The following is a 23,946-nucleotide window of genomic DNA, read 5'->3' on the forward strand; positions in this document are numbered from 1 at the left end:
TATTGCAAACATAAATGATAGGTATTCGTGCTGATGTGTCGGTCCTTATGTGAAGAGGGTAGTTTTCAGTGTTTTGCGGAAGGTGGTGAGGGAGTCCTCGCCACGGATGGTGGGAGGTAGGGCATTCCAGTGGGTGGGCGCGAGGTAGGGGAAGCTGGATCCACCCGCTTTTACTCTTTTTACTAGTGGCACAGAGAGCATGTTGGTGTACGGGGATCTGGTTGGCCTGGTGGTGGAGACAGGGTGGATCCTTTGAGAAAGGTAAGCAGGAGCAGTGAAGTGAATGCACTTGTGGGTCAGTGTCAGGGCTTTGAATATGATCCTTTCCTTTATTGGGAGCCAGTGGGCTAGTTTTCTGGCTTCAGAGATGTGTTCTCTTTTAGCAATGCCTTGGGCTGCCCGGAGAGCATTGTTCTGTATTACTTGTAGTCTCTCTAAGTTTTTGTTGGAGGTTCCTAGAAAGAGTACATTGCAGTAGTCTAGCCTGGAGCCGGTGATGGCTCTGGCTATGTTGGTTCAGTTCTCTTTGGATAGAAAGGGCCTGATTGCGTTGATAAGTTTAGCATGATATGCAGCTGCGGATGCTATTGCAATGACTTGTCTATCCATGGATAGGCTGGAGTCCAGGTAGACTCCCAGAGTTTTGACAGAATCGGAGACCGGGATTTTAATGGAGTCAATGGTGAAGTGGCTGAATTGGACATCTAGGTTTTTTAGCGTGTCAGGGGAACCTACCAGGAGGTGTTCTGTCTTGTCAGAGTTGAGGCATATTCCGTTGTCAGCCATCCAGGCTTGGATGGTGTTGTGGAGGTTGTTGAGGGTCAGGGAGTCGGTGTCATAGTTACCTGTGAGAGTGAGGAGGATCTGGGTGTCGTCGGCGTAGTTGGTGTATGAGATGCCCATAGCGTCGAGGATGAGGAAAAGGGGTCGTGTGAAGATGTTGTACAGGGTGGGGGACAGACAGGAGCCTTGGGGTACACCACAAAGTATAGTAGTTGGTGATGCGGCGGCTAGGTCAGAGAATACTTGCATGGTTCTGTCTTGTAAGAAGGAGGTGATCCAAGCTGTGGCCTCTGGGGAGAATTTGGCGGTGGAGGAAAGGTGGTGGCATAGGACGCCATGATCCACGAGGTTGAATGCCGCGGATAGGTCAAGGAGAAGGAGAAGTGCTGGTTTACCCATGTCTCTAGCATCTTCCATTTGGTTTTTCAAGTAGGGTGGTTTCGGTCCCGTGTCTAGGGCGGAAGCCAGATTAGCGGAGTCCAAGGAGTTTGTTCTCTTCAATGAAGTGCTGGACCTGCAAGTAGGCTGCTTTGTCCAATATTTTGAGGAGGAATGGGACAGTGGTGATAGGTCTGTAGTTGTTGGGGGAGGTGGGATCGAGAGTTGGTTTTTTCAAGAGAGGGCGGACCCAAGCTTCCTTGAGGGAGGCGGGGACTTTCCCTGTGGAAAAGGAGGCATTAACAAAGGCTGTTAGGAAGGGCGCTAGAGCTTCCGTGCAGTCTTTGATAATGGAGGCTGGGCATGCATCACCTTTGCAGTTAGAGGGCTTGATGTTCCTCATAATGTTGATGATGTCTTTTTCTTGGATGGGTTTCAAGGAGAAGGGTAGGGGGGGATTCGGGGCGGGTGATGGGATAGGGATATGCCTACTGGGTAGGGCTTGTTTAGTGGCTAGTATTTTGCTTTTGAGGAGGCTTAATTTGGTTTGCATGGCCGTTTGTATTTTGTCACACCAGTCTTTGTCTTTGGTGAAATTCTGGGGGACGGGAGTGGGTGTCTCGAGCTCTCTGAAAATGGCGAAGATTTCTTTTGTGCTAGATTGGGCTTCCGAGATTCTGGATTCAAAGGATTTGGCCTTTGCTTGGGTGATTGCCTTTTTATATTTGGTGGATGGACACATGTGGTATAGCATTTGGCACACTAGCATTCAAAATGGTGGTAGAAGAATTGCAAATCACAGATTTTACATTGGGGGTCACATTTTCAGAGGTGGTGGACACGTGGTATAGCATTTGGCACACTAGCATTCAAAATGGTGGTAGAAGAATTGCAAATCACAGATTTTACATTGGGGGTCAGATTTTCAGAGGTGGTGGACACATGTGGTATAGCATTTGGCACACTAGCATTCAAAATGGTGGTAGAAGAATTGCAAATCACAGATTTTACATTGGGGGTCACATTTACAGCGGTGGTGGACACATTTGTAATCACATTGGTTATGGAGGCGGTATAATTATACGAAAAGTTAAGTACTTAATTGGTGGCTGTGTTGTATACCATCCTCGGTTATTTCATGGTTGAAATGGTTTCTCTACAGTGTTCCCATTTCAGAATTGTGCAGTTCTTGATTTTCTATGCCATTCATGTGTTCTCCATGGTGGTGCTGAGTTTTTGTCAGTGTTGTTTGGTTATGGTGTAAATGTGAATGTTAAAGGTATTTGTACCACGCACCGTCACCAACGGAACTGGTTTCCAGGTGCTCAGGCGGATCTGCAAACAGGAAGGTGGGGTTAGGGGTGGATTGTCGGGTGGAGAGGGCGTAGGAAAGTGAGAGAGTGGTGTCCTGTTGGCAGCTTCAGTTCGGTTTTCACTGTTCGTCGCGCTTGAGTGCGAATACCTGATCGATGTCAGACCTTGTGTGCCGTTGGTGTGACTTGTGTGTTGATTGTTGTTGCGATGTGGTGAAGTGCGTTGTGTGGGTTTTTGGGTGAGCTAAGTATGTAGAAGTTTGAGCTATTGGGTTAGTGGGTTATTTACAATCTCCGGTTCCGTTCCTGTCTATTCCCTGCCGGTGATCCATTACCGCCTGTGTTTACCCTGCAGGCCAAGATATTATTGGCACATCCTCCCTCCCGCTTCCATCCTGATCTCTCCCTGCTCATTCTGTGGTGCGATTCTAGGTTTCTATCTTTCAATTACCTGTTGTTCCTGGTTTCTAGGGGGTGATTATGCTTTCTCTGTTGCTCTTTGTTGACTAAGATTTCTGAATGCCATTCTAGGTTGCCCACGGTTGTACTATTTTTCTATGACATGTATATTTCTCTATTTTGGTCTTTCTGTGGTTTTTCTGGCTTCTCCGTGATGGTCATTCTCTGGTGGTACCACATTCTCCACAGTGGTGTTTATTTATTTTCCATTACTATTATCACCATGGTGGACCTGGTTGCTCTGTGGCATTTCCAGTTTCTCTGTAGCATTGCTGGATTCGGCACAGTGTTACCAATGAATACAAGGCGTGTCGTGACTTAACTTTAGCAGCATGTCCTAGTGCTCCAGCTACTGAGTATTAAGCCTACTACTTTCTTCCCTATTCCAGCTGATCCATGACATTGGAAAGGTCCAACGCCGTAGTCTTCGACACTCAAGGCACCTAGATTTCCCCAAACCCTACATTGCTGCCCGCTTCTGGAAGCTACCGACACACTTTACATTGGGGGACATGAAGCAGCATGACGGGTACCTCAACAAAGCTCTGGAGATAGGACAGCGCTATGTCTTCTTCATCCTGGCGGTCCTGGACACCGCTGAGGCTGTGAGTTTATATGAATTTGTCATCCGCTCCACTTTATCCTGTTCTCACATTCTGTATTGTCTTTATTACACTCTCATGTTTTTCTATGATTCCAATGTTCTCCCGCCTTTCATGCCACCTACTTTCAACACTCAGCTCTTACTTTTCTCATTCTTGCCTCCCGCCCTCCCCCCCTTTCCATTCTACCCCACTCCACATCATTATTCTCCTCCAGCCCCCCTTCCTGTTTCACTCATTGCTTTCCTGTGCTCATTTCCCTTTGTTTTCTTCGTTTCCTCTGCTTTCTTCCATACCTGTCCTTTAATCCTTCACTCACTTTTCTTCTTTCACTTGCTCCTGTATTCTCTGTTCTCAATGTATTCCCCTTTCTTCCTTTCCTCTGCTTTCTTTCTTCCTCATCTCCTCTTCCTTTTTTGATTCCTCCCTCTCACAGCTTAATTTCCTATCCACCTCCCTTGTTCCCTTTCTTTTTTCTCACTTTCTCCTCTTTATGACTGTGTTATCCTATTTGGCTACTTCTTGCTTTTCAAAAACTTTGCTCCAGAAGTGGTGGCAAGACTCTTGTATTTCGTGGGAAATCGTTCCTTTTTTAATGGAAACCCAGGAATTGATCCAATGCAGCATTGTGGGGCGCAGGTTGAAAGAAGGCAGAACCAAGGATGAGTGGTACACTGAAGGTGAGGGCATCTAATCTGCTTTTTTCTAATCTCTCTTCTGTCCAGAAGATGTATGCAGCAAGTCCATACTCCGACCCAATCCAGCTGGATGACCCAGACCCTCAGCCAATCATCGACGGGGAAGAAGGACTGATCTGGGTCATCGGGCCAGTGTTGGCAGTGGTCTTCATCATCTGCATCGTCATCGCCATCCTTCTCTATAAAAAGTAAGAGTCATGCCATGGCGGCGCACCCACAGCGCAGTGGGTTGTCTCGGTGTCTGTGAAGGATGGACGATGGGCCTCGCAGCAAAGATCTGCATGCGCGTGTGAAGAACAGTTTGGGGACCTTACAGCAGGGATATGTGTTCATGTGTGACAGTCATGTGAGATAGAAAAAGGAGAGGAGCAAGAAAGACCAAACGTGACTGCACAGCAGAAATATTTGTATGTGACAATAAGGCAGAGAGAGAGAGAGGTTTGTGTGAATTGGCTATTCTACAATCTCTCCGTATTTGGAATGGGTAGGACTACCCATTTGCCAGGCTACCTGGCAAATGTATGTACCAACGACAACCCACATGACTATGAAACTGAGGTTGCTTATATGTCCTAGCCGATGCCCGGGTCTTCCCGCCGTGGTTTGTGTGCATATTGGCAATTGGCCTATGATGGATGAGAGAGCAAGAGGAAATGGGATCAGGGTGGCATAGTTGTCCAGCTTCCTTACTGGCAGGTGATGGCTACACAAGTATGGCAGCCTGTTTCTATTAGGCACATGTCGAGCAGTTAATACTAAAGTGTTCGCTCAGAACACTCTTGACTAGGACCTGGTAGCACAGTCCCTCTATCCTTCGGTTCAAGTGCTGGAGGGGCCGGAGTTCAATTAAGCCTCCCCGTACCCAGTAGGCTGACATGGTTAAAATGGGATGTTGGCTCAATCCATGATGGGCCTAAGGTATGTGTGCCCTTGTGTCTATCCTGAATCTAATCTGATGTTTAATTACAGGATTAACAATGTGAATGGTTTAAGAAAAAGCAAAGTTCTGAGATCAATGTATTATACAATCCCTAGTAAGAGCCACAGTCACTCAGTAGCCTGTACATTCATGAAGTCTGGTAGCGACTTTTGTTAATCTTTAGTAGCCATTTCCCTTCTATGCTTGGGTATCTTTGCGATAGTCCCTTGTTCCCCACCTATTTAATTGTGACCTGTTCTTCCTTCCTCTGCTTCGAATGGACAGCAAACCGGACAGGTAAGCGCATGCAACACCTTCCTGGCTCACTCGCTCTGGCGGGTCTGGTGGGAAATTCCTGTCAGGCTGCACAAATGATGAAAATAGGGTGTAGAGCAATGGGTGTGGCACTGATGGTGACCAATAGAATTTGGTAGTGCAAGATTTGATGTCACCAAGGGATTCGGTGGGGCGGACTCTCTTCTCAACAAAGACCCTGAATCTTTGAGCTGTGCTTATTTGAGTGTGAGATAATGGAGTGCCGTCACAGGTGGCACTCGGGGATGCAATTGGAAGCACAGTGTGAGTTTATATCATTAGGAGCGAGCATTATGGTAAAAGGGTACATGGTAACACAACAACCTGTAACTGTACCTACCAATGTACACACCTGTGAAGTACCTATGCACTTACTGTACAGCACTGTAACCAAGCTGAGAATAATCTTGTTGCACCTGCGCCCTGATACCCTTGGGTCTGGAGCGCACTACAAATGAATAAAACAAACAAACCTACAGTATGTCCTCCAGAAATGTTTGTAGAAGAGGAAACGCTGTGTTTCACAGGTAGGTACAACTTTAGGATTGTAGTTTTAGGGCAGTGGCTTCTGCCGAAGTCACCAAATGTCCAGAAACCGGTTTGGTTTGTGTGCACAAATGCAAATGAATGGGTAGTGTTTCTAGAACGTGGTACACGCCTAATGTTATCCAAACGTAAATATGCCTATGCGGTTATAGGCACAAGGAGCCGTGACATTTTTCACATACTGCACAAGTCACGGTTTAATGCAGCTAGCGCTCGGTGCATTTCCATTGGCCAACTGCACAAAACATGTATTGTTATAAGGGAAGGGAACTGTCAAGGTCAATCAGAAGGGTGCAGAGGATGCAGACGGCGACCCTTGGCCAAAGAGGAAGACTCAAGGACTACTTGAGTGCTAAGAGCGGCACCTACACTTCAATAGCAGGGATTGTAGTCTCTGCAACCAAAGCAGTGGCCAAGCAGTCTAAATAAGGTACGTTCTAGTTTTGACCAGCAGTAGGTTACAGGCCCTGCCTACCATCAGTACTTGCAAGTGATTCTGTGCTTCCAGACACGCAGTGAGCTCTGCCGGTGCGTTCTCCAAGAGCCAGGAATCCGGTAAGGTCAGTAGCCCATCTCTTCCGGTGGGGTCACTGGCAAGGAGTGCCGGTCTAGCTCCCTCCGATCATATGGAAATATGTTTTGATTGTGCAGAGCCCAGCAGGATTTCTCTTCGGTGTCCTGTTCATTGAAATAGAAATGTGGGTATGCATGGGCACACTGCCCTGCGATTATGGGGAGCCCTGGGGGGGGGGTAAATAGCAGAGTTACATTACCAGTGAGGCTCTGGATGTGGCCTCTTTGGAGGGGAAATATTAAGGCAGGGGAACCATGAGGGCAAGCAACAACTTCAGGAAACTCGCATAAATAAGGTGGCACGAAAACACTTTTTGACATAACAATGATGTGAACTGGTAGAGACCGCGTAATTGTGAGCTTTTGCCGGACGTTAAGCAACGCAATATTTACAGACAACCCGCAAGCTTGAGTTTTTTAGTGGGGAGGGGAGGTGACTTTGATTTTGCCTCGAAAAGAAAATGCTCCATCTGAGCCTCGGCTACAAGGAACCCTCTAAGTACAGGGCCATATTTCCCAAACAATTGTGTTCATGTCTTAAGTGATTTAAAGATATATACCCATGATAAGAGTCAACCGTTTCTGCCCGATCCTGCAAATACAAGACCCTTTGGACCTTCCTGGAACAATGTCTCAAGTCATACCATGCTTCAGTAAATTATTATCACAGGTTTCCCGAAAGGAACTGATCCCCCCCCCCATCCCCTCCTCAACTCTCGCTCGTACCAACACTCCTAAATCTTCATACAAGGGGTTCGGAAGTGGGGTAATGCACTTGGCGTACCGTTCTAATATTTTCCATATAGCACTAATGCTCATTGAGCTCAAGCCCAATCCAAAACGTACTGCCATTGAGGGAACTGCGCTTGGGGTGCTAAAATCCTGCGCCGTATTATACCTTCCAGTTCATGCAAACATTTCAATACCCATGATTGGAGTAACTCCATGCCACAAAGTAATCTCGGGATTACTTGCTCTTCATAAAAATGTAACTAAAGGTATGCGTCAATATTTGCAATATTTACTTCTAATTCAGTTGATCTGGGCAATTAATACATGTGTTTTGTGTCGTAGGTATGAAATTATGTGAGACTTTCCTGGTTTGCCAACTATAGGGAAGCCATAGACACTATTATGTACCTCCCCCAAAACGTTCTGGTTTAATTTCCAGCTGAATTAAACATTTATTTTCTTAGGGGTTAAGTGCAAGACCTTTGACTTAGTAACATACATTTTCAAGAAATTCATCCCTGCAAATACTACAAAGGAGCTACTGAGCTGTTGGAGGCGGCTGGAGTGCAGTTAACTATAAAACACAATCGTCTGCATAAGCTAAACATATCGGCCTCCAGTGCCCAATTGTGGAGGCACAAAACATACCGGGTCAAGATACTTGCCGATGTCCGATACATACAAGTTAAAAAGGCAGGGAACCAAAATGCATCCCTAGCTTAAACCTAGATGCATTGGGCCCAAACGAGTACACAAGAGAAGACACAATGCAGCATGCTGAAAAATACATACACTCTTGGTTATAGTATTACACACAAGATAAATAGTTCAAATACGTATTGGCAATCTACAAGAGGTATGTGCTGTCTTCTGCCCATCAGAATGTTTGGGTGCATGGGTGGAATGAATGCATGGATGGAATGGTGGTGTAGAATGTTTGGGGAGCCCTGGTGGAGTCTTCTGGGGAATGACGTGGAGAATGAGCTGGCAGAGGTGTCGATGTTTAGTTGTTGTGTCTGATAGGAAGCCGCCTGAGTACTGTGCCTGAGGTATTTAGCTGAGACCTGATATAAAGTACTTAACTACAACTGGAGTCTGGCGTGGTGATTGCAGTTGAACGACCACATGACATGCTGCAGTATTTTGCGCAAACGTTACAAACTCATAGGCAATACCCTTCCTACCCATAGAGCCATTATCACTGTAACTACCTGCTGCCAGAATACCATATATCTTTTTAATTCTACAGTAGGGGGAGAAAAGTGATTTCTAGTACACATACATTTAGTCACGGAATCAAAAATGCCAAACATGAGTTGAACAGTGTTCCCTCCCACCTCCAATACGCCATAGCACAGATAGTCCTCGCATATGAATACTGAGCATATAGTAATGCCTAAAGAGAGGAAAGGGTTAAGCATATGGGTAGACCATAATAGTTGTTTCAAAATGTTCAGTAACATTAGGCAGCACAATACTGGGCTGATACAGATCCCAGGACACTCACAAATGCACAAAGGAAAGAATTGTACACTGTTTCAAAAATAGATGAACACTATCCAATGTTGGCGTATGGCAAAGGAGTCGCAGTAATTTATCCTAACATACTTAATGTATCCGTGGAAGCTCCAAATATTGACAAATTGATTTAAAAAGGTTAAAGACCTCAGAGGAGTTTCACAAAATGTTTCAGTTCACAAATGACAGAGGTTCGCATTTGCCAGGAGCTAAGGGGAGCCTGTTTACCTTGACACCATCAGCTACCAGGAGCTACACTGGACTCCTCGGGCAAGTGGTGCCAAGCACACACAGCTATGTGATATCAACTATGTAGTTTTGGGAATGTGTTTACAGGAGAATAAAGGACAGTCTAAGGGACATTTAAAACCATTTTCTATATGCAAATGTACAAGTTAAAGTTTGCATCTTGCGCTCATGTTACATTTGGTGCACGCGATGGGCTGACTCCTGGTTCCCAAGAAAGTAGCTCCTGCCTAACGGGTGATGTATGATACCAAGGAGCTGTTTTTTACTCCTGGTAATTAAATCCCAATTTCGATGCGTCTGTTAGGGTCCCTTTTAGTAGAGTTTTAGAAGTTCCCAAACGTTTTCCTGCGGGGACTGGGACAAATCATGGTTTTGGGGAAAAGCTACGTAAGTTCTTCCTTTACACCAAAGGTGCCGCAGAAGTGGCAACCAGCCAAAGGGGACACCAGAGGAGATAATCAAGAAGAGTTTGGGTCCAAGATTCGAGAACCAGCATGCCAGGAAGGACTAGTTGCAGAGGGATGAGAAGCACTCCAGACAATGGAAAATGCAGTAAGGGTGGTACCTCGAAAACCACTACTCCTGAACATCGGGGACCCCTGATGAAGAATATACACAGACCCCAGGACCCGAGTACAAGAATTCACATCAGTGGATGAGGAACATTGGGCCCAGGATTGGCAGGAGAATGGTGAGTTTAGGTGTCAACAGTTAGGTCAGCATAGTGTTTAGATGGATTTCTAGAATCTGGCCCGATGAACAGATTTTAGGAGAGCACCCCTAGTTATGCTGAACGGATTAGCCAAAACCCAATTAAGGACTGGGATCAGGGGCCCTCAATAAATCCACACAGTATGGTGCACAATCATTCAATTTAGACAGTCAATTACAAATGAAGTGTTATTTATTTTAAGCCTTATTAGCACACTGAAAAATTTATCTAACATGTAGTATTATCACACAACACTCTTATTATACAAATATATGCAATCACCAGTAGGTTCACTTAATAAACATTAGTTAACTTGATCAAGCAAAGCAGGTAAGTACATTAGATGCAGTACATGATGGGATCCAAATCACAAGAGCAGTACCCTAGCTTGAGAAGTTCAAATCTAATATGGATGGGGCCTTGTGCCCAAAAGTCACAAGGCTCAATCCAGTGTTTCTCACTGTTATGAGTTCTCTTCAGAAAGGATGCAATGAGCTTGGCTTGGTGATGGTTTCAAACTATTTCAAAGTTATTCAACAATTTACCAAAGGAAAGGTAGGTGTTCTCCTCTCTTCCAGACCCAAGGCTAACCCAGGGGCAGCATATCCGACCCCGGTTCGATGACCAAAGGTGAGTGGAATTGAGACCAGAGACAAAGGGGCTTCATCCTAATCTTATCCTGTGGAGGATGGAGTTGGAGGGGGACAGACACACTTATGCTTACTTACCCCCTGACTCCGATTTTCCCAGATGTCTTTGTGGGTTATCTAGGGGTCGCTGGGGGCTCTATCTTTTATTGGTTCCAGTGAGAGGTGCCCAAGAGTTTCAGGTTTGAGGATTCTTCAGGTCGGCCATTAATGCAAGATGTAATCCCAGTCGGTGAAGGAATGCAGAATCCAATGATGCAGGACTCCTTAAGACACTTCATGGGATGGAGGAAGGCGAGTTCCAGCAATGATCGCCGTACACAGGCGATGGCAGGTGTCCTTCCAGTCACAGTCACAGTAGCTGTTCCGGGACAGGTTCCCTTGAGGTTGGGAAGGTGAAATTCGGGCAAAAGGCTACTTGTGGCACAAGCTGGCAAACGCCAAATTTCCAGACTTAATGTTGAACGGTGATGGTTCTGGCAAGGTAGCCCATGAGAGCAAGCTGGTCAATCCACTAGGCATTCCAGGGATAAGTCTGAAGGCTCTGAAGGGCTGGGTCCTCAAAGGCATCAAGAGTATTTGGTCCCACTAGTCCAAGGGCTCAAGCACACTCAGAGTCATCAGATATCATTCGGACGAGCAGGACTGGATCAGGCTGGACACAGGAAGGGATGCTCGGACACTTCTGGAGTCTTCTTCGGATCTTTAGCGGACTGCTCTTCTTTGAGGAATTCTTGGCTCCAACGTAGATCTGAAGAATAGCTGTAGAGGTCCTCTTTTTATCAAATATTCAAGTTGGAAGCAATGCCAAGCTCACCAATGATAAGGAGCTGCACCATTCAAAAAGCCAGTAGTTGTCCAATCAGGGACAACTACTGGTTTCACATCCACCTCAGAAGCAGACTTTCTGGCACCAATGATGTGGACTGGTACTAGACAGTTCCAGCCAACTTCATCGCCGCGGACACACAAAAGCTCAGTAGACCACGAAAGCCGCAACATGTGCATGACCTTATAAGGTAAAACATATGTGAGCTATTTCAATTTATGGTCTCAAGTTCCTGGTGTTTACGTGGAGAAAAAGTCCTTATAAATTCTGCCCACCCTGCCACACAGATTTCTGTGGGCTAGACTCCCACATGCTGTTCAACCATTGTTTTTTCAGGAACCACATTAAAGAAGCATGTAAAGCTTGCCAAAAGTATAAGCCTTGGACACTAAAAAGTAGAAAGCAACTGCATTGGCCCACTTGAAGAATGGAGGCAGCTGAAGGGGCTTCTGTTGAGGCAGTGGTCAAAGAGGTTGAGTAACGGGGGTCTATAGGGGAGAGAGGTAGCAGACCCCCAGAGAGACACAGTGAGAAAGGACTGTAGAATGACAGAAGACACACAAAGCTCCTGCCCAGTCACTCTCTATATCCAAACAGACCCCTGAATCGACGGGCCGGGAGGCAACACATTGTGCACACATGGCTGCAGCAAGAAAAACCCTAACCCGAATGGCTGCTACAGACTACTAAAAGGGTCAGTATGCGGCCAACCCTGAAGGGGGTTTAGAGGCCACACGGAGACCCTTGAGAAAGCTAGAGCCAGTACCTCATTTTGAAAGACTGATGGCGTACATGGCAGCGAGGAACACGGCAGGCACAAGTATACAAGCAGCAAACACAATGCAGAGAAAACTGATACTGACAAGCAAGGCCCCATGACAGGTACTGGCAGACATGCCACCAACAAGTACAGCAACAATATAAGTTGTGAAAAAAACAGTTCTTTAGAATGTCGAGGTTGCTTCCTATAAAACGCTGGTCAACCTGGGACTTCCAACGTTGTTTTTAATCTATTATTGGATGCCAAACATTGTTGGAATGTTTGATTACCCTTTGTTTTTGGATTGTTGATATTGGTGTTAATAGTATTTTGTGTTTTGCTTGTGTATTGTTGTTGTGTGTGTGCTTCTTTGTACATGTCATCGTTAGTTCTCATTCGGTGTGAGATGTTAGTAAGAGTGTATGTGTTTGTGAGATAGTTCTTTGTGTAAGTGTGGGTTTATGTTATTGAATTTAATGTTAATGTAAGTGCTATTAATAGAATAATGTTGTTTTATTAACTTTTGTTTCGTTTTATGTATTATGTGAATACTATATGATTTACTTATGAGTTATATTGGCAGATTTGCGTTTGATGCTGTGAATAATCTCGTGCCTTTTGCTGTATATTTTTCATTTGCCTTTGACCCTCCATCCCTACTGTGCATGCCCTGCAATGGGTGCAGCAGATCTTCCTGCGCATGTTAAGGAGTCATTTTTGCTGTATGTTTTTCATTTAGTTTTGTCCATCCCAGCCTACTGTGCATGTTTTGTGGCCCTGCTGCGTTTTGGATGCAGCATACCATGTTGTATGTTTTGAGGAAGATTTTTTATTTGTATTTTGTCCCTCCAACCCCACTGCATATTTGTGTGTGCCTTACTGCTGTTGGGTGTGGCAAATCATCATGTGTGTTTGTTCCGTGTGTGTGTGGGGGTTGTGGCTGCACATGTTTGTGTGCTTTGTGGAGTGTTTGCCCAGGACTGAACAGCTGTATATCTGGGGCTGTGGATGTTGTGTGTGTCACATCCTATTCTTGATTTCGTGTTGTGCAACCACACCTACCGACCTTCTCCATGTTGGATGTGGCTGATCATTTTGTATGTTGCACTAAATGTTTTTCATTTCGTAGTTTATTTCATTTAGATTTGTCTCTCTGACCCTATTTTGTGTGAGAAAAAAGATGCGTGTGCGTACATATCTGAGTGTCTTGTGCTGCTGATCATGTCCATCCAGCCCTACTGCAGAGTAGAGAGAGAGAGAGAGAGAGATCAATACATTGTTTTAACCTTTTGCAAAGTGAATATCTAAAGAATGACTATATTTTCCATGTTTATATGCCCACTCACGCACACAAGCGCAGGAAGGGAGAACCCAGAACATAGTCCTCTTTCTCAAGGAATGGCTCCTTCCTAGCACCTAGGCCCCAACACCCTCCACTCTTCGCCTAACCTTATACAGGGTCCTCTGCTCCCTGCGTTTCCTCCCCTGGTAGCATGTTGATCCCTTGCTGCCTAATTGCACCCCGCCGCCCCATTAGCTTATCTACTCACTTGAGTCCCTGCTTCCTTCCCTGTGTACTTCCCCTATGACTTGTAAAGTGCTCCTTTGCTTTCGGAAGCTATGTCTGTGCTCAATAAAAACCCTAACACTAATACTAATACTTCACGCTCAACTCATGTGATTCTTCATGGTTTGTTATATGTATGTCATGACATAGCTGTCCGTTGCTATTGGACTTAAGTTCATGAGCCCAGCAGCAGGTGCACATTTTGTCTTAGTGTTCAGCTGGTTCCTTGGTGGATATGCAGGGCCAGGAGAACCCCTTTGCAACCGTTATCAATATTTCAGAACCTAGGTCTGCGTGCATGTGTACCAAATGTCTTGGTCAGGCAAGGCTTCCTTGGTTAAATGGTTATTCCCTTTTTTTGATCCTTTTCACAGCAAGAGAAAGAACTCTGAACCCAGGACGAAGTGCCTACTGAACAATGCTGAGGTCACGCCCCATCACCCTACGGACCCCGTGGAGATGAGACGAATAAACTTCCAGACGCCAGGTAACTGTTGGCATAGGCCACCTTGGGAAAAGGTTGGCACATCTCGGCAGACACTTGCCCAAGTCCTCGATGCCTACCCTCCTTCCTTAATTCCATATATGGGGCCTCTCAGCCTCCCTTACTGTCCCTTCCCACATTCTGTCCCGCCCAGTAGCATAAGCAAGGAAATGGATTACAGAACTGCCCAGCCAGGCTTTCTGGGGTGAAGCTTTGAGGACAGGAAAGGGATTTTGTGAGACTTTTCATGCCAGATTGCTCGAGTACCAATGTTAGAACGGTCCTGGGCAGGGAATAACTGTTGTTCAGCTGCTGTCCAGGTCCATGAGGGAAGGCCAAGAACTCAGCAAGGAGAATAGCACATTCCCAAAAGGTACATGGTACAAAGATAGCACTGAGACGAGGGCACAGTGATTGAGAACATGCCATTAACTTCCTAGATGATCTATAGGGCTGCTCTGGCAGTGCCAAGAAGAGACCGTCTGTGCCAAAGGTAGTGAGCCCACAGAGAGAAAGATGGTGACTAAGTAGATAAAGAGGGGGGGGGGTCAGGTCTTTCGTGGAAAGTGGAAGCAAGAAAGGCTGTGTGTGACCTGTTACCATGAGGGTCGCGGCAGTGAAAAGGTCATTTTTGAGTTTCGAGAATTGCCACAAAGGTGGTGGGAACATGAAGAAGCAGTGAGTGTCTGGGACAATATGAGGATAAATGGGAGGACTAGCCTGAATCCATTTTCTGAATAGATGACTGTTGATTGGTTGAATGAGGTTTGGAAAGCTCCTTGCAAGTGCTTCAGTATCCTCAAACCTTCCTTTCCGCTGTGGCATGGTGCTGCAGCAAGCAACCTGACAAGTACAGAGCCCAGACCGAAGCATTGCAAAATACTATTTAAACCTCATGGGCATAAAATGCAATAAAGGTGCCTCCTGGGGTTGCAGGGATAGGTATGTTGTTCATTTTCCTTTACAGAAAGTCTAGCCTTCCTCTGTTAGCCCGAGCTTCATGTTAGCACTCTGCGGAGAAGGCAGGGGTGGCACATTTGGACTCCAGTGAGCGGGAAGGTGCTGGGCCTGCAGAATAGCGCACCCATTTTTATTATGCTCCGTGGCAGGGGAATGCTGGGACTGTACGCAGAATGAGATCCCTGGTGGGCCTGGATTCTACTCCCCGCTGTCCTGAGTTCTCCCCTCCTATCCCTACCTCTACACCCAGTCACCACTGATACCCCCAAAAAGGGAAATACAGATTTCTGTTCCTCCCAAATTTCTGTTATTTTAATTTCTGTCTCATGACTATTTTCCGGTTGTGATGGCCGTTGTTGTATTTTTTATTTCTTTATTTTTTTACTGTTCTTTGCAGATTCTGGTCTCAGCAGCCCCCTCAGTGACCCTGAGTTTGGCTTGGAAAGTTAGTTCCCGTCTGTTTTGTTCCTGTTGGTTCATTTTCCTGCCTTTTTTATTATTTCGTTTTGTTTCTGTTGTCCTTGTTAAGTTTCTTGCTTTTTAAACTTTATTTTCTCTTTGTTTGTTCCTTTGGGTTTGTGATTCTGGTCTCAGTGTTTGCTCATCTCACTTCCTCTCTGCGCCATCAATGTTTATGCCTTGAGTCCGAGCAGTTTTACAGTCTTGAAAAGTTTAGGAGGATTTCTTTGCCCAGACAACCGTCTCATTTTCTTTTGGGGACACAATAGTCAGCCCCACCGACACTTGCCCATGTGCAAGGATTTTAAGAGGTGGGATTGGATGATTATCTCTGATGGTTGGAGGGGGATATGTGTTGGCTGCAGCACAGCCAAACATGTTATGTGTCTAAATTTGATGTTGTCACTTTAAACGGTGCCCGCCCTGCAACCCTATCAGTGCAGTTAAAGGTGGCTTTTATACTGTTTTGTGTCAGTTGTTTCCTAACTTTGAAGGGTTTCTGAAAGGATAGTATGGTCCATCTCAGTGCGCATGAAGTCAATTCCCCCGTGCTCATTCTGAGAACAGATGGTAGATGTGTTGCGCCCAAACCAGAGTCTGCAAGGCTGCATGAAGTCAAGCATATGGTCTCAATGACCCGCTGCAGTCTGTGACTCAGCCACCTGCCAATCTGTGGGCACCTTTGTGGGTTTTCTGATGCCTAAATGGGAGAGAACTGGTGCACTGCCCACACCAGATCCTTTAGCCCACTTGAAATAGATGGCCTGCCTGTTTGGGAAGGGCTACAGTGCAGGTGCGGGTGTGCCGGCTGCCTTCTGAGCCAATGCCAGGGGAGATGGAAGATTACTGGAAGAGAGGTTTAGCTTGTTCATGCCCCTGCCATGCTCTGAGAAGCTGCTGAGAATAAGCTCTAGAGTGTGTTTGTGTCCACACCAGTGTCAGTGTTACATGGCAGAGAAACAATCCTATGATTGCAAGAGTTTACCTTATAGCTTCCTGAGAATGGGACAATGAATACCCATTACATGTATGTTCTGTGGCCCTGCTGTGGATGACAATGGAGATGTGTTGGCAATTCCAACTCAGCCATGAAGAAAGGTCAAAGGTTAGCAGAGTGACAATTGGGCATGTAGCAATCACCATGACCTTTCACCTTTTGTTGTGACAGCCCGTGTTCCATTTTGTGGTTTTCTTTTGAGCCAAAGAGAAGCAAGTGCTGGGGTTCGCTGGAGGGTTCTTTTAGGACCAGCATGCCACATTTCTGGGCGAGGTGGTCGGGTTGGGTACAACATAGCATGCTGTAAAACTGATGTCTTGCTTGCTTGCCATCTTTGTGCTAATTATTCTGGTGGGCTGCCCATGAACTGCCATCACTGCTGCCACTGCTGCTACCACTAGCACTGCTTTCCACTTGACTCCCATCGGGGCTCGAAATTTTCAATGGCTCCCCTTCGCCTCCATTCCTCAACCTCTACCAGTTTCTCACCCACTTCACCCACCTGCTGTTCTATAACTCGGCATAGATAACAGGTCGAAAGCCAGTGCGGATTCAAGAAATTATGGCATACAAGGCAAAGTGCCCTTTTGGCACACACGTCCTCTCTTATGCTGTGGCCAGAATTATGTTTTGGAACCAAAGAGAGTTTGCGCGTGTGGCACTTTAGGCAGCTGCCTACAATTGCCTTACATTGGCATCGGCCCTGGCTAACGCCTTCAACGTAAGCCACGGCTAATTGTTGAGAATTTGGATGTGTCTATGGTGACCTGTTTCCACAGGGATATGTTCACAGATTCTAGACAATAGCTGGCTTTCAGTAAAATAGGTCTTTGTGACCTATGATTGGATATTTTTACTTCTCCAACCATTACTTTTTGACAGCAGTCAAGAGGTTGCTGTTGTCATCTATTGCTTGGGATCGGCAGTGTTTTGAGGTCCGAGGTTTGTGTAGAAATGTCTGTGTTACAAAGACGCTTCTTTGGTGGTCAATATGCTGCTGGGGTGGGTTACCTTGTTTGTTGGGGATGTTTACAAGTGGCTCTGCCTTCGACTGTTGAGTCATTGAAGGCATCTTGATGGACTTCAGGATGTGCAGTTGGATGCAATTCTTTTTTGCTTTCAGACCCGGCACTCTTGAATGTTACATGGGGGGGGAAACGTATTGCATCTTTGTAATTTGTGGGGATGGATTTGGACCTGTAGACTCTAATGGTGTGGGGGAAGTTTCCCTAGTGCTGATAAACTTGGCTTGGAGGGATTTTGGGTGGTGGGGGGGGGTTTGTTGGGTTTCTTATAAGACTGATTTGGAGGCTTTTAACTGGTATAAGATCCTTCAGTTAGATGTCGGTCATTAGCTCGCTTTGCCATCATATTTGAAGGGCTGTTTATTGATGTTTTTCCTCCGACAGATGTTTCTTGGCAAGGTTACTTGGCTGGATAGTGCACAACCTCTGCTTTTGCTGTTGGCAAGATATTCTTTCTGGGTTGATATTTCAGAGTTTGCCTTGGATGCTTACCTTTGATTAGATCATTCCTCTGAGGAACCAGTTTGGCAGGCGCTCATTCTATGCTTTGGATTTTTAGTTCCTCTGGTGATAGGCAGCTCGTTTTATGTTTCATATCTATCTGTGATACATGAACGTTTTCCTCGCAGAACTGTTGATGTTGTGAGATTTGTTTTGTAGGAGCCCTTTGTTTGTAAATGTGTTACTTTTTCTATTCCATGTTTCGCTTTGGAAACCCTTTTTGGGAAGATATGGGGAGAAGTAGATTAAGAGATCTTTTCTTGAGTGAAGTAAGGTTCCTGGGAACACGTTCTTGGACGTTTTGGCAATTTTGGACACATTGTCCCAAGTGGTTCGCAGGATAGTCGGGTGTTTTTAAGGACTCATTGGGCCTCATTCCGACCCAGGCGGTAAGTTACCGCCTGGGTCGTACCTTTACCACCATGGCGTAAACTACGTTTACGCCATGGTGGTTGGCGGACTTACCGCCCCATTCCGAGGTTGGCGGGGCGGTAAGTCCCCAATCCCCATTTACCCTTCCCCATTCCCATTTTTGCCCCATAGGGCATAATGGGAGTGGGGAAGGCGTTAATTACGCCACCATAACCATAAATTACGGTGGCGTAATTAACAACAAGGTCCCTTAGCGCCATGGATTTTAACACCTGCTAAAAGCAGGTGTTAAATCCTCCATGGCGCTAAGGGACCTTGGAATCAGGCGGAAGCGTCGGCGCTGTTTACGCTGCCGTAAACCCCTTACCGCCTGGGTCGGAATGAGGCCCATTGCATATGAATAAAGGCCTTTTGAAAATGAGTGCAATAGAAAAACCCCTGAATGGTGGCAAGTTTTATAGGAGGCCCTTTGGAGTGAGTAAAATATGGTGTATTGGAGAATTTCAATCCGCTATTTGGAAAGTTCTTCATAATATATGCAGTTTTCATGAATGGTGTTTTGAGCATTATCCCTCGATATCCTGGGGAATTCATTTTGGGATAACTTAATGTTCTTTGTGATAAGTGATTGTTACATTTTACATCTTCTTTATGTAACCAGTCGCCTCTGAAATGTTTTCATTACCCTTCTGTAGTCTATGTAAAGAGAAGCTGTTGGCCCAACTAACAATTTCTACCCCAAGTTCCTGTCGGATCCAATCTGCTCTCCCTATTCTGCAGTCATAACCTAATTATCCAGCTCCCATGCAGTCATCCCAAATTCTGAATGTATCCATTCTAATTTCTAAATGGAGTGTAAAGATATCAGTTAAATCCCAGGTTACTCTCTCACCTACTTGAAAAATTAAGACTTTTCAACTTTTGCTTGGTGCAATAAGGAACCCACTACAAGTGTGAAGCCTTTCAATTCTCATGATTTCATAGAGACCAAGCTTCGATGAAGTAACCTGAAAATCACCAAACTGGGCATAATATCTTACGGCCATAAGAATTAACCAATCAGAGGCTTGTCCTAATAGTCACTCTCCTGTCGTGCACTCCAAAATGGCAAGAAGGAATGATCTGAGGAATGGGGGTTGGCCATATTTCCCAGTGTAGTAGCCTTTATTCTGAATGAACGCGACTGCATGGAAATGTATGAAATGGAAGATGTGGTGTTATCTAAGACTTCTTAAAAGTGAATAATTCAGTGATGTGGGTATTGAGAAAAACTGTGACCGTGGTATAGACAAGTAAAGTGGAAAGAAGAGACTCTCCATTGATGGGCATAAAGTTAGAATATGGTGAATTAGTAATTGGTTTTTTGGAGCCTGTTAATCTGCTTAGATTCACATGAATTGTGTAGTGTCCCATCTAGTCATTGGCTCTAAGTACAACAGGTGTTTTCTTTAAGTAAAATAAAAAGGAATCTCGACAGGTGCGTTTCTGTCAGACTATCCCTATCCTACGTGTAAATGTGCCCATAATCTCTTGTGTCGACTCCTCCGATTGTTTTTATTCCACCATCAGTTGGCAACAAATTTTGGAGTGGAGAGAAAAACAGTGACGGCATTGCACGCAGATTGCCTAGATCGACATTGAGACAAGTTGAATGAAGTTTCCCCTAGAGCTGAGATGACTGTGAAACGGCAGGCGCACAGTATGGAGAGTGAGGGAATATCTGTAATTACACATTTTAGACATAGCTATTGTGACGAATCTGAGGATGTTGTTCCTTCTCCCCTAGGGGGAGACCTTTCGCAAGGGTCCAGGTTGGTGCATCCACAGTACAATAGTCCCTCTGGGGGTGGTGCACCGAGGGAGGATCACATGGAGGAGGATCCCCTTATGGGATTAGGGATGGCCGTGTTCAGAGAACGCGGTATGCCCCCTCATTAGTACAACTAAACCCTTCCCCAATGGTCAGTCCTCCCCTCCCTTTTTATGATAAGGGCAATATCTGTTATTGCCAAATTAGTCAACCAAATATACTTGACAAGATTCAACCCTTAGAAAATACAAAGTATGTTACATCTGACTCTACGGCATGTACAGAGAAGATGAGGACCAGGAGCCACAGGATCACTATGGAGAAACAAAATGAGCACTCTAGCTTCTCAATGACTGAGAAGAAGATGATGATCAGGAGAACGTGATGGGCCAAAAGCAACTCCCTTTTCCAACGCCTTTTCCAATGCAGCAGTTTAAACATCCTGAGCTGCATCAGGCGAGTGATCGGACTTGAAGGAAACCGGTGAGCTGTACCGCAAAGTCTCAGAATCAAGGACTGCTTGCGTTGCTGCCATGGAAAGCCTGTGGACATCCAGAGCACCAGCAAAGTATTCAAGAGAGAGGACAGACCACCGGGGAGAAGCAGACATAAGGAAAGTCACTGCCGACCGCGACAAAGACCCGAACGCAACAGGAGCCTACAGAGACACAACAGCCCCTTGGGAAATGCTGGTACCTACCAGAAGGTAGCAAAATGGTACACAGGTTACCCTAGAGGTTCTGGAGGTCTGGGGTAGGAAGGGAGTGAAGACCGGAAGCCGGATTAACACGGTCTGGAACAGTGGGAACGAAGTTCAGGTCTGGAACCCGCACCCATATGAGAAACTGAAACAAAGCCTAACACAATATTGCAAGTCTGGGACCCGCACCAAAAAAAAGATAGTCCACGTTGGGACTGTTGCCTGGCAGTAGATTAAACCAATCAACTGTGAATGTCATGAGTCTGGCACTCGCACCCAAAGAGGGGACAGTCCATGAGAGGACCAAAGCTTGACAGGAGAGACTACCAAGCCAGTTTGAATATTGCGAGTCTGGGACCTGTACCCAAATAAGAGGTTTATGAAAAGATAATTGCTTGGCAGGAGCGTGAACCAAGCAGTTATATTGTGAGTGGGACTTGCACCCAAAAGAGGGATAGTCCAAGAGAGGATATTTGCTTGGCAAGGGAGAACCCAAGCCATTCGGAATATTGCGAGTCTGGGATCCGCACCCAAAATAAGTGAAGAATGCATTGTGCTAACAAACCATACGCTAGGCCAAAAGGAGTCTGCCAAGTTGGTGGGATAAATAGAAGCATACGGAGTATATTCTTGTGAACTGCCCATTAACATTTGGTTAAGCAAGTACAGACCTGAGAGGCCCCAAAAGGAGAGAAAGCCTATAAGGAGGATATTCTAGGGGAAAGGATTATGACCCTAACCTTGGAGTCCTACAGTTTTGAACATTTCTTTATTTTTTCCACTGGTGATTACCCAAGAGACTGGGGACTTTTCTGTTAGTTGGATCTACACAGAACACTTTACTTTAGGAAGAGATCATCCTTGCACATTTGTTTTAGGTTATTAGTGTTAGGGACAGAAGTAGGCTTTTTGAAACACGACAGTGACAGACTTTATGAATTGGGCATTCTGCCAATTTCCTTAGTTTAGGGACAACGAGGCATGTTTCCAACCCTTTTTCATATAATAGGTTTCTACCCAAAAACATGCCACCATTATGTCCGAGCCTTATTGCTGCACCTCACACTTTAATGTTCACGAAGGCCTAGAGAATTTCTTTGACACCTTACTTGGCAAATTACAGGCTAGAGTTGTTTACCAGAGGTTCATATGGAGAACGCACCATTTAGGTTTTGCCCAAGGGGCAGCTACACATTCCCCTAGAGAGACACAAACAGGGTGTGCAACAACTCTCTCCCAGGAACATTGCAGGGCTTGCCAAATATTTAAACCGAAAACTCTTTTGGAGCGCCGGGCCTACTACGCCATGCACGCGGTTTTGGAAATGCCATAGTCCGTCGCTCACACGTCGAATCCCTGATCTAGAGTTCCAAATGAGGGAGACCGGCCCCTCGCAGCCAAAAATAAAGGTGCTTTTGAAAAAAGCACTGCTGCAGTATATGTCCAGCTCTGATGGCTCAATGTCAGGGTGAGCTATGGAGAAATCCCCAGGCGATCTAAAAACCACAAAAACGCAGAAGCAGAAACACAGACGTAAGTGTAGCAAGAGCATCGATTTGCCGAATTCTTTGCAGAGGACTAAAGACACAACACACAAGGTTAGAAACAAGCCGACTCAACAGTCTTCGAAACACTCAACCCCACATAAAGAGCCTTCAAAACAAACAGCACGTAACGTTTCACACAGTGGACACTGGGGGAAATAACTCTCGCCAAAGGTGCTGAGACGTAAAACGTTAGTAGACATCTCTGATTCTGAGGAGGATTGGGAGGAAGACCAGGAAAAGATGGCCGACGTCCATGACGTTGCCACTGCTGTTTTAGGTCAATCTTCAAATCTAAGTTTCACCGCGTCAGAACTGATGTCAAAATACAAAAAAAAAATGGTCAATGCATGAAATCAAAGACACTATGTAAAAAAGGATGGCTTTTTGGAAATTCAGGAAATAAAGGGGAAAAGAGTAACTAGGGCAGGAGAAGACCATCCCTCAATAGGATCTGAGGGGAAACTCAATCTGAAATCCTCACAGAACATGAGGAATTTGTGGACACTGTGAAAATGGACTCCCATCGTGAGTTTCACGACTTTGACCCTGAGGAATACTTGATGCCTTCCCCAGACGAGGTGGAACACAGTAGCCTCTTCACCAACAGAGGACAATTTATTTTATTCAAACCTCTTGCAAAGAGCTGCTAACAGGTTTTGGATTTTCATGGACAAGCCCAATGAATGTAAGGGCTTCATGGCAGACGTCCTAGAAGAGAAACTGTTGGTGGCACATTACATCCCACTTTTATTAGACATTAAAAAGAGGATCAATCCATCAGTAAAACCAGTCTCCATAAAACCAGTAAAGCCAAGGGTGGAAAAGAAACACAAACCTTCCAATTCAGATCCAATATACATCAAAGGTCAGCTAGCACCCGGTTTTCTGGTGGTCACTACCACTAGAAAGAGGAAAATATGACCATGACCAATACTGAATATCCCCTAGATAAGGTGACTAGGTGGATATACAGTTTTGGAAGTAAGGCAGCAACAAATGTTACTTACAATCTAAGAATCATCAATGCAACAGCACTAATGTCCAGGTACAACATGGCACAGTTGGACGACCTGGAAGACTTGTTAAAGCATGTCCCCGCAGATGTGCAGTCTTCTTTTAGAAAGACTATTAAAGAGGAAAAATGCAATTATAAAAAAAAACACACTTGATGCAGCTGATACAGAAGGACGACAGATTGCAGAGACAACAGTGAATAAATGCCATACATGGCTAAGAGGCTCATGCGTCAAGCCTGAAACACAGGCCACTTAGTTAAACAAGCACATTGAGGAAGCATGTCTGTTTACAAAACCAGTCAACAGCACTTTAGAAAGAACTAAAAAGGACCATGACGCACTCAAAACACTGGGTCAAATGTCGGGCAGATCTTTCCATCTTTCAACCTAGGGGAGGAGAAACAAACTGCCAGTCCTTTCATCTCAACACTTTTACTCAACCTCAAGGCCACGTCACCCAAAGGCAGGGAGCCAG

The 23,946-nt window shown here is 45.4% G+C and overlaps 1 protein-coding gene across 14 annotated transcripts in view; it reads left to right on the plus strand.

Moving 5' to 3' along the window:
• PTPRS (protein tyrosine phosphatase receptor type S) overlaps nucleotides 1-23,946 on the plus strand; it is a 671,876-nt gene that overhangs the window by 576,529 nt on the left and 71,401 nt on the right. For 5 of the 14 annotated variants that reach the window (XM_069649333.1, XM_069649332.1, XM_069649336.1 and 2 more), the window contains 4 exons: nucleotides 3,323-3,538; nucleotides 4,261-4,421; nucleotides 13,975-14,087; nucleotides 15,442-15,489. In XM_069649333.1, the coding sequence (XP_069505434.1) occupies nucleotides 3,323-3,538; nucleotides 4,261-4,421; nucleotides 13,975-14,087; nucleotides 15,442-15,489 (538 nt within the window). The remainder of the gene's footprint in view (nucleotides 1-3,322; nucleotides 3,539-4,260; nucleotides 4,422-13,974; nucleotides 14,088-15,441; nucleotides 15,490-23,946) is intronic. The other 9 variants (XM_069649335.1, XM_069649337.1, XM_069649341.1 and 6 more) reach the window with 3 other exon arrangements.

Source organism: Ambystoma mexicanum, chromosome 1p (assembly GCF_040938575.1).
Source record: "Ambystoma mexicanum isolate Mex_15411 chromosome 1p, UKY_AmexF1_1, whole genome shotgun sequence".
NCBI lineage: Eukaryota > Metazoa > Chordata > Amphibia > Caudata > Ambystomatidae > Ambystoma > Ambystoma mexicanum.